This window comes from Phoenix dactylifera, chromosome 13, assembly GCF_009389715.1.
Source record: "Phoenix dactylifera cultivar Barhee BC4 chromosome 13, palm_55x_up_171113_PBpolish2nd_filt_p, whole genome shotgun sequence".
Lineage (NCBI taxonomy): Eukaryota > Viridiplantae > Streptophyta > Magnoliopsida > Arecales > Arecaceae > Phoenix > Phoenix dactylifera.
The window spans coordinates 5,553,844-5,563,807 of record NC_052404.1 but is presented as its reverse complement, the minus strand read 5'-3'; the positions used below and the strand labels follow the sequence as shown (position 1 = coordinate 5,563,807).

Genomic DNA, 9,964 nt, shown 5'->3' with positions numbered 1-9,964 from the left:
TTTTACAGTATTCAGGTTATACCAACAAGAATTTCATAAAGCTTAGCAACTGGCCAGCTCCTAGGTAGTGAATTCTACTAATAGCAGGCTTGGATAGAAAACATGGTGAGGATAACTAGGTTCAAGATACTACATGGACATGGTTTGAGCCTTGTGAAAGGCTAGGTGGTAGGTTCCAACACAACCAGGTGGAGTCCTTTAAGGAAGAACACATTGACATATACTAAGCAAATTTCCCCAATGCCCAGATCCATTCATCACTTGTGCAATGCAATGTCTCTTTACATAACTAAGTCGTCCACTCTCTTGGACCTTATGCAGACTCCTTTGTACCAGACCCTGAAGCAGGCATGCAAGATTTGGGCAATGCCTTGTGTTTTCTACTTTCATTGTGAATCTCTCATTCTCCACATGGACATAAGTTCGAACAGAAAAATCTTTCTGGGAGAACTTAGATTTTTCTGTTTGTTGTTATTTGCTTGTATTTTCTCGATTCTACTTTTATGGTGAATCTCCCATCCCCCACATAGACATATTCAACTTTGGATGAACATAGGTTTTTGTGTTTGTTGTTATTTACTTGTATTTTCTCTCATTTGACTGTGTGGAACATGTGCTTATCACTTGTGTGTAACTCAATAGATCTTAGGTAGGGGTGGCAATCGGGTCGGGTCGGATATAAACGGATCGAATTAGATACAGGTCGGATCAAAAAATCATAAACCTAAATCCGACCTGTTTACTAAATAGGTCAGAAATTACAATCTGAATCTGTTATGTTTAATAAACAGGTAATCCAACCCGATCCGTTTAACCTATTTAATAAACAAGTAACTTGTTTGCCCGAGCCGACCCAACCTGTTTAGCCCAACCCATCCTGACCCAACCTGTTTAATCTATCCAACCCAACCTGTTTAACCTAATCCAACCCGACCCATATATTAAACGGGTTAAACATGTCAGACATCTAAAATATGTATCCGACCCAATTAATAAATAGGTTAAACGAGTTGACCTGTTTACGACCCGAACCTATTTAGACCAAACCTAAATCTGTTTATGGCGGGTGGAGCACGGGTCGGGATGGCGGGTCGGATCATATTTTGCCACCCATTCTTAGGGCCATGTACTCATGGGTTCCTTAATAAGCGATATCAAAAATATGATCTTTTCTTGAAAGTATGCTTAATGATGCCAATGTTCATGCTTTATATCCTTAACAAGGCAACTCCCTTTGTTATGATAAGCGGGCACCATCTCCCTCCTCTTTTTCCTTATGTTATCTTTGCCATCAATTAGGGAAGGATTTTTTTTTTTGTGACACATATATACAGGAAGGCTAATCTAGGTAGCTACTCATGCTGCCATCAACTCATTAATTTGCAGTTTCAAGATATCTCGTCTTCTGATTCTTATAAATATACTAACACTAAAGTGTTACAAAGGAAAAAAAGATTTTTTTTTCAAAAACTCGGCAAGTGTATGCGACGTTATTTGAGAAATATTAGTGCTCGTATTTAGTTGTTCGATTTTACCTAACCAAAATGAATAACCAACGCCACCAAGGTGGTAGCCTAGTGGTACTGGACAGCAATTCTAACCACAAGGTCCCAAGTTCGAATCGCTGCGGCGACGATTAAATTGTGGACCGGAGCTTACTACTTTGGCCACTGCTTGGACTTGTGGTGTAGGACCGCTCTTGAACCGCTAGTAGCCGGGGTGGTGCCGGGTGTGACGTACTCACACGTGGGACTCGAGCCAGAGCTCAGAGGAGTAGCTGAGCCGGGCCCACGGGTGGGGAGGGTATGAGTAAAACCGGTCGGGGTGCCCAACACACGGCCATTTCTGCCCGCATCGAACATTCTCCTGGCGGGGCGGGGGCCCAGTTGGGGGCTGCTACGCGGGGGTGGGCTTGTCCCTTCCTCCCCCCTACCCCTTTTCGTTTAAGCAAAAAAAAAAAAAAAAAGAATAACCAACAGTGCCTTCAATGGGCTCTAGGAACACCTCACTATTTTTTTTTGGTAAATAGGAGCATCTCACTAATTGGGACAAAAAAACACATTGTTGATGCAAATAAATGAAGTTTCTACTTGGGACCAAATATTATAATTCAAATGCCCAACTATGAATCTCAAGAAGTTACAAACAGCTGCCACTTTTGTGCTCTCATGTACTTGCGGATGATTCTCTGAGTTTTGCTTGCAAGATCATTCCTGCTTCATCTGCTATGTTTTTCTTCTTGGAAGCCATCTGCATTATTAGATGGTCAAAGTTTGTGATCCAACCAAGAAAGTTCATATAGTAAGGAGGGGCTTGCCAGTTCTAGAAAGGCCATTTAAAGTGCATGATCAAAATTTTGATGATAGCACTAAATTTGTAAGACATATAATTATTTATTTTTTAAGCAGGTAAGAACTGTTTTGTGTTCAACCACAAACCTATGATCTAGCCATGGGTTTCATCACTATAACCATAACCATCAGCCTTTTCCCAACTATTTAGGACTATTTCACACCCCAATGGTCATGGAAAAATCAGAACAGGATTTGTTACATAGTTGGAGATGCTTTTTATGACTGCATACCAACCTACCATCATTCCTCCACCATTCTCATCTAGGATCATGACCAGAAGTGGCAGTGTTATGTCTTCATACCTATCATAAGAAATGTCTAATTGATACATGAGGACATTGATGATGCATTGGAATCTGAAAGTTCTAGTAGAGAAGAAAACAAAAAATTCTATTCCTTCATGCTTATTTTAAATCATGATTTGCAATACTAATCAGTTATGTCGGACTGGTGGAAGGAATGATCTCAATAGAATTTTAAAAAACTACGATCAGAATGTGAACAATTAACATTTTTACGAATTATTAAAATTGGTAACACCAAAATGAACTGTGCTTTCCCCTCCCCACTTCCTTCTCCATCCCTACCTTCTCCCTACAATACATTGTGCAAAATAACTATCAGTTTTGACCCAACCTAACCTAAAGTTTGGTTGAAATTGGGTTCAGGTTTCGAGTCATATTTTATAGTCAGGCCTTGAGCTAATCTCAGGCGGATGGATCTCCTTGGTAGTCAGCGTACCACATGACCAGGGGCCCAGAGGCATGCAGCACCTGACGGGTGATGTTCCCTGAACCCTATCCTATTTGAATTTGGACTAGTGAGAGTTTGACCTCTTGACAATTGATGTACCATACAACCAGGGGCCTTGTTAAAAGGGCAGACGATGCTTGGCTCACAATATCCCTTGGCTACTCTTCACCTCAAAATAAATTGACCTTGAAAAACCTCAAAAAACAAGGTTCTGAAATTACTTTGAATTGGCTTCCCAATACAATGCCTAGGCTGTTTGCTGCTCCCAAAAAGGGGGTCAGCCAAGCCAAGTAAAGGGTTATCTTTAAGGCCTTGGCTGGCACTTCATCCTGTAGCACCAACCACAAAGGGGCAGCTATGGACACCCCACCTTTTGGCACAGTACAAATGCTACTCCTAAACATGAGATCATTGGCCTTGCAAAGGCTAAATTGCATAAATCATGCAAAAATAGAAGCTTTACTTCATTATGGAAAATTAAGTCTTCGAACGGTGAGTATTGTTGTCCTCATTTTCCAACAGGAAAGTCATTTGGATTCAAAATTTGGCATTGGCACCTTGTTTAACAAATTGGACTGCCTAACAGCCTTGGTTGATTGGATGGTACCTTACAATTCGAGCTTCCTGACAACAACATTTGTAGTTCAAGTGTGGCGATAGCCTTTTGTCACCTAGAATCCCCTTTCAACAAACCTCACCAAGTACCCAATAGACTTTTCAAAATTTGAAGCCTATAGGTGACCCCATATACCAACTGAGATGCCTATTATAAATACCTCCACTCCCCTACCCTACAGATCAGGTCACTAACCACTTGAGAGCATCAATTCTTCAATTCCTTCAAAATGATGTGAATATCTTGCAGAAGCTCTGACACACACACACACACACACACACACACACACCCAGAGAGAGAGAGAGAGAGAGCAAGAAGAAGAGGAGGTTGGTGAGACTCTTTTCATGTAGACATCATCCAAGGTTTAGGGAAAAAACTTAATCATTGGCTCCACCCTCTCTTCTTCCCTCTCTCTTTATTCTATAGGTCATAGGCTCATACCTGCATAGGTTTAGTACTTGCATTGAATAATCCTATTACCTTATCTTTTCCTTTGGGGGGTTCTATAAAGACAAGTAGTAGTTTCCTCACTTCTTTCCACCACCACCAACCTCCCAGGTGCATATTTGACATGATCAGCATGTTTCTGCATACATGCATTGAATTGTTTACTATATTCTTGTAGTCTAATCTTTCATTTTTCAGTCATCCATACCAACCCCTAGGCTGAGTAAACTTTGTCCTGTGGAGGTGAACCCATTCAACAACCGGTCTCCTGGAGCAATTCAAGTCAATCAGGAGCATTGTTGATACAGTAGGACCCAACAAAAGGGCTCAACTCAAATAGTACATTTAGCAGCAACCCTCCACCGATGTCTAGAGAGCAGTGCAAACCCGATCTTATAGATGTGCAGCCACATCAATAGATAGTCTTGTTAAAAAGAAGTAAATAAGATCCACCAATGTTTTAACTTAGCCATTTCCAACCTTGAATTTAGCATTATTGTCAATGATGAAAAGGATTAACCATTTAAACTTTACACATTATGTCTTAATGAAGCAATGGCATGTTAGATGCACATTCAAATATTTGCTATATTAAGGTTTCAATCTTTTATGCAGAACTCACAGCTCTAGAAAATCAAGTGTAATTTGTCTTATGGTAGTGAAGCTAATAAAATATAAATGCTTTGTCACCCTTTCAATAAATAACAAGGGGGCTTAAAAGCATAGCATGCAAATGCAAGGTTTCCGGGGGATAAATACCTCAATAAGTTCCTCATAATTAGACTTCAGTAAATTGATTTTCCGATCACAATAATCCTTGCCTTCAGTTATGGTTTTCTGTAAACAAAGTAAAATCAGCAACCATAAAAGCCAAGCAAGAAGGATGCACAAATGAAATACATAGGCAAGCATATATGCATATATGAAATTATAAAATAAGGCATATATTATGAAAGAAATAGATAACCTATCAAGATTATTTCAACCATATTTTTCTATGGGTAAAATGAATTCCCCGACTGGCTTGCCATCCTAGTGTCAAACACCTATAGATGTTTAATTGTTTTTACACGTAAAAAATCTCATAAACGAAAAGTAAGAAACATATGTATGACATTTATTTATTTTAAAAAAACACAAATGTATGTACATGAAATTATTGAAGACCAGAACCAGACATTCTAAAGCCACACAAAAGATGCAAGCATGCATAGTTTTTGGGTTATGCCGATTCCCAATATTGCATCATTATAGCAGCGCCAGACACCTAAGAACATACGAGTTCCGTCACACTTAATCGCTTAATCAAAATAGGTAACATAATTGAGTCAACAATCTAAGCAAAGTAGGTTCCAAGTGGAAACAGATCATGGATTTCTTGTTTTTTCCCTTGCAATTTCATGATCAACATATATAAATTGATTATTATATAATTAACATAAATATGAGTATTTAATTCATTAACCAGACCAACAATAAAAGGCATTACCACTATGGCATTCAAACTATAGTTTGTAACTAGAACTTGACCTGAGTTGACACAATGTCAATGTTGCAACCTACAAACCAAACAACTGCAGTTGCTAAGATCTCATTCCTGTACCAGCAGCTTTGGTCAAGATAAACACCATTACTCAAACTATAGTTTCTTACACTTGAGTTTGCCATTTGCTCTTCTGCGCCTTGACAATTTATGAGCAGCAAAATAGAACCTAAGCCTATCTAGGCTATTCAGCGAAGCTGTCTAGGCATCTGATTACCCAATCACCTGGGCAATTCGCATACACATAAGTTGCAAGGAGGTGAAGACCTAGCGTAGGAAGGCTGTTGATGGAATAAGTAGCTAATGTGTTTATTGTATAGTTATCCATACATAATTGAAAATCCAACTTTAAAATAAAGAATAACCATACAAATTAATGTTAGTAATTATCATCATCTTCATCCAAGCTTACTCTGATAAACATCATGAGATGATTAGATGGCATAGCTAGAAATAAGTAAGTGAAAAGCATTTAGGAATGGAACTAAAGAAGACTATGATTAAGAAAAACTAGTTATCAAGTAAGTTACAATAGAAGATCTTTTCTTCTCTTTATAATCCCATATGTGCAGTGGTGAGGCACATCATGAGCCACTATCTCAAGGAAATAATTAGCCATTTGCTTAGTGAAGTGGATGAAACAACTTTGGTATCCTAAGATTTGGTACAGTATGATGGAGGCATATTAAAGTTTGGCATCAATGGAAGACTAGTATCAACAATTGCATATAGTTCCATCATCAATAGCTTCTCCATCAAGATGAAAAGGAAGGGATGGCAAAAGTATTGGCACAGTCAAGGAACAGCTAAATTACAATCAAAATGGATGACATCATTAGCTGCCTGAAAAAACAAAGCACAACAGTCAAGAAATTCGGAATGTCATAAACAGAAATTTGGCAATTTTCAATGGTGGCAAAAATGAAAATTATTTAGGTGAAAGGATTAACTGGTATGAAGACCTAAGGCTATTAGAGAGCAGATGCTGGGAGGCAACAGAATGAAGCAAACTGTTTAAAGCTACATTTGTTTGCGTCATTTCTGAAATTGTAGTGTTAGAGTGATCACATTCTCCAATAAGCATTTCGCCAGATCGAATAAATGCAAGTAGTAATGACGTTCCCACATTTTAAATGATTGAAGAGGCATATTCTCATCAATGCCCAAAACAACCTACACATATGGATACGAAAAGAAATCATTTAGAGAGTCAGCTTGACCTTGTTACAGTTCTCAGTGTTGAAAATACAAATCTCTCGCTATCCTCACTTTTTCTTAGATATTAAGGAGAAGAGTTGACATTCTGGCATCAAAACATATACTCTTTACGTTATCTTATTATGAATATCCTAATTTACCACCACAGTTTCGGGGCCAAAAAGCAAACATACAATGTCGCAAATATGTAGTGATATCTACAAGAAATCTCTCCATAGTCCATCCCGACCCTAGATTTAATCAGCATTGCTAAAGATTCTAAATTATCAATACAAACACCCCAAAAACACACTAAGGAACTTGAAAGGTGGAATCTTTATCAAAAGAGTAGGAACAGAGGAAGAACCTCGATGAAGTATCCGGTCCCGACATCAACGAGAACTTTATCGGCGTCATCGAGGGTGCCAGGAGCGTAAAGAGACGCCGTGAGAGGGACTAACAGCTTCTTCCCTACAGAAGAATCGAGCGAACTTTTCTAAGAATCAAAGAAGAAAGCTTCGAGAGAGAGAGAGAGATGTGAGGAATGCCTTGGGGACGGAGCGAGAGATCGTGGAGGGCGGTGGAGGCGATCTCGAGGCGGGTTGCGGCGGTGCGGATCTTGTTGAGGCTGTCCTGGAGGAGATTGACCTCGAGATCGGACTGCTTCTTGAGGGATTTGAGCTGCTCCAAGCTCATCTTCTCCATCTCCAAAGCCCTAATCTTGTTCCCGGCCTCGGCTCGCGGCCCTCGCGTCGCCATGGCCTGGGAAGTGCGGTGAACGCAAGAGAAAGCAAGGCGTGGGAGATTGAAGGCTTCAATAATAGCGTTATTCCATTACAACGGTTCATGGACTTCGCGATTGATGCTAACGGCCATTGTCTATCCCGTCCAGTGATGTTAAAATTATTTAATATTCAAATAATAACGGGTATAATATCAATATCTTTACAACAAAAACGTAACGATTTTTTTTAAAAAAATAAAAATAACATTTTTTCTGATTTTTAATAAAAAATATTTTTTTTACAATGAGGTTGGAGAGAGAGAGAGAGAGAGAGAGGAGGATGAAGCTAGCGATGTGGTCGAGGATAAGAAAAAGCTCAATGTTAGGAAGAGAGGTAGTCGAATGGGTACCAGAGAATAAGAAAGTAACGATGAGGCAGCGACATGGTCGGAGACAAAAAAAAAACAAAAAAAAAAGCTCAACATTGGTTGGAGAAATGACCAACAAGACTTAAGAAGTTGGTATGGTTGGGCGGAGGTGGTGGGGTTGAGAAAGAAATTGGATAAAAGAAGAAGAGTTGGAGAGAGAAGATTGAAAACCTACTTTTAGAAAAAATAGAAGCGAAAATTTTTTGCATTTACTTTTTCAGAAATAATAGAAGTTGTTTAAAAGAAAACATAATCAGAAACGGGATAACCAAAAATATTTTCTACAGTAGATTCGATATTTCTATTTAATAAAAGAAAAAAATAGTATAAAAGAAGCCATAAATAAAATTTTGGTTAATTATGTTTTTGGTCCTTCAAGTTTAGGTCATGCTGTTAATAAGTCTCCAAACTTTAAAAAGTTCAAATTTGGTCCTAATTATTTCGTAATTGTTTTAATGTCGTCCTTCCACTTGATTCCAACCACTTTTTCTCATCGAAAAATCCTGTTGCATTAACTACTTACGTGGCAGGAAATTGCTTAAGTAGATGATTATATGACTAATTAGTGATGATGTGGCATAATAGATGAAAATTTTATTTTGATGAATGATGACACAATATATGAGTGATGGCGTGGCATATGGGTGATAATATGGCACATGCTGGAGATTTTTTTGTCAAAAGTGTCTAGTCGCTAAGTGTCGCATTATCACCGATATACCATAAATTATATTTTTGGTTTCCTAAGTTTTACAAATATTTTAACATGATCCTTATAGTTTAAAAATCTCTAATTAGGTCTCTTGATTTTCCAGTATGATTTAATGTCGCCTTTCCTGACGATTCTTCCGTCCTCATGATGACCCTAACCCATCCCCCTATCCGCCGCTCCTCCCCGTCCACCCTCGAAGACAACCAAGCCCCTTGGTTGGGTCATCATGAGGATGGAGGAGTCAGCTGGAAAGGTTGCATTACGTCACACTTGAAAATCAACGGACCTGATTAGAGATTTTTTACATTATAAGGATCATGTTGTATAATTTAAAGAACCACAAGGTAATTTATGGTATATGGGTGATGATGTGGTGCACAACGATCGGATAATTTTGGGCAAAAAATTTTACTGCATGTACTACATCATCACCCATATGCAACATCATCACCTATACATGTTGAACCAAAAGGGTTGGTTTTAATTATGAAAAACAGTTGAGTTAAAAGTTGACTAATCTATTTGCTTTTAGTTTAAGTGATAAATTTTAGAAAGCAAAAAAGAAAGTCTTTAACTACTCTCAAGAGAAGATCATTCATCTGAAGCTCCACATCAAGAAACTGAACTCTAAAGGGTCATAAGAACATTCTTTGGAAGCTCAGAGATAAGCACTGAAAATTTCATCCTGAGCTGCCTCAAGAGTTGACCGAATCTTGCAACAAGTCGACCTCGACACACTATCTTTGACTAATCCAACTTTACGAGCCGACTCTAATGGATCGCAAGTAGACCCTAGATCAGTCGTAGAGGATAGATAGAAAACCAAAAAAATTATCACATTGATAAGTCGACCCATGAAATACTCAAGCCGACTTCAGTTGAGCATGAGTCGACCCCAAACAGAAGCGAGCCGACCCTAAAATGGCTACAAAGAAAAGATAGAGATCTGAGAAAATTATCACATTGGCGAGTCGACCCATGAAATTCATGAGGCAACTCCAGTCAAACTAGTGTCAACCCCAGAAAGAGATGAGTCAACCTCAAAATAGCCACAGTGGAAAAACAGAGAGTAGTAAAATTTAGTTCGTTAAAGAGTCGACCCCGAAAGCAATGAGTTAACTTTAAAAATCTAGAGCCGACACTTGAACTAAGAAAGCCGCTCGATAAGTGCCACAGACAAAAGACAGAGT

At 38.7% G+C, this 9,964-nt stretch overlaps 1 protein-coding gene across 1 annotated transcript; it reads right to left on the bottom strand.

The window, feature by feature from the left end:
- Positions 1-2,011: 2,011 nt before the first annotated feature.
- Positions 2,012-7,796, bottom strand: LOC103722102 (probable prefoldin subunit 5). The gene is made up of 4 exons (XM_039132851.1): positions 7,459-7,796; positions 7,278-7,381; positions 4,930-5,007; positions 2,012-2,250 (listed from the first exon to the last, which is right to left on the bottom strand). Exons 1-4 carry the CDS (start codon positions 7,667-7,669, stop codon positions 2,167-2,169), a joined length of 477 nt encoding a protein of 158 aa, XP_038988779.1. The 5' UTR covers positions 7,670-7,796; the 3' UTR covers positions 2,012-2,166.
- Between the last annotated feature and the right edge of the window lie 2,168 nt (positions 7,797-9,964).

What these genes read in the sequence shown, in the direction of transcription:
- LOC103722102 (XM_039132851.1), bottom strand. Translation starts at nt 7,669, where the DNA reads ATGGCGACGCGAGGGCCGCGAGCCGAGGCCGGGAACAAGATTAGGGCT. An exon ending in TCTCTCGCTCCGTCCCCAAG is followed by an intron (nt 7,382 to 7,458) that starts GCATTCCTCACA and finishes ATTCTTCTGTAG; the next exon opens with GGAAGAAGCTGTTAGTCCCT. An exon ending in ATTATGAGGAACTTATTGAG is followed by an intron (nt 2,251 to 4,929) that starts GTATTTATCCCC and finishes CTAATAATGCAG; the next exon opens with ATGGCTTCCAAGAAGAAAAA.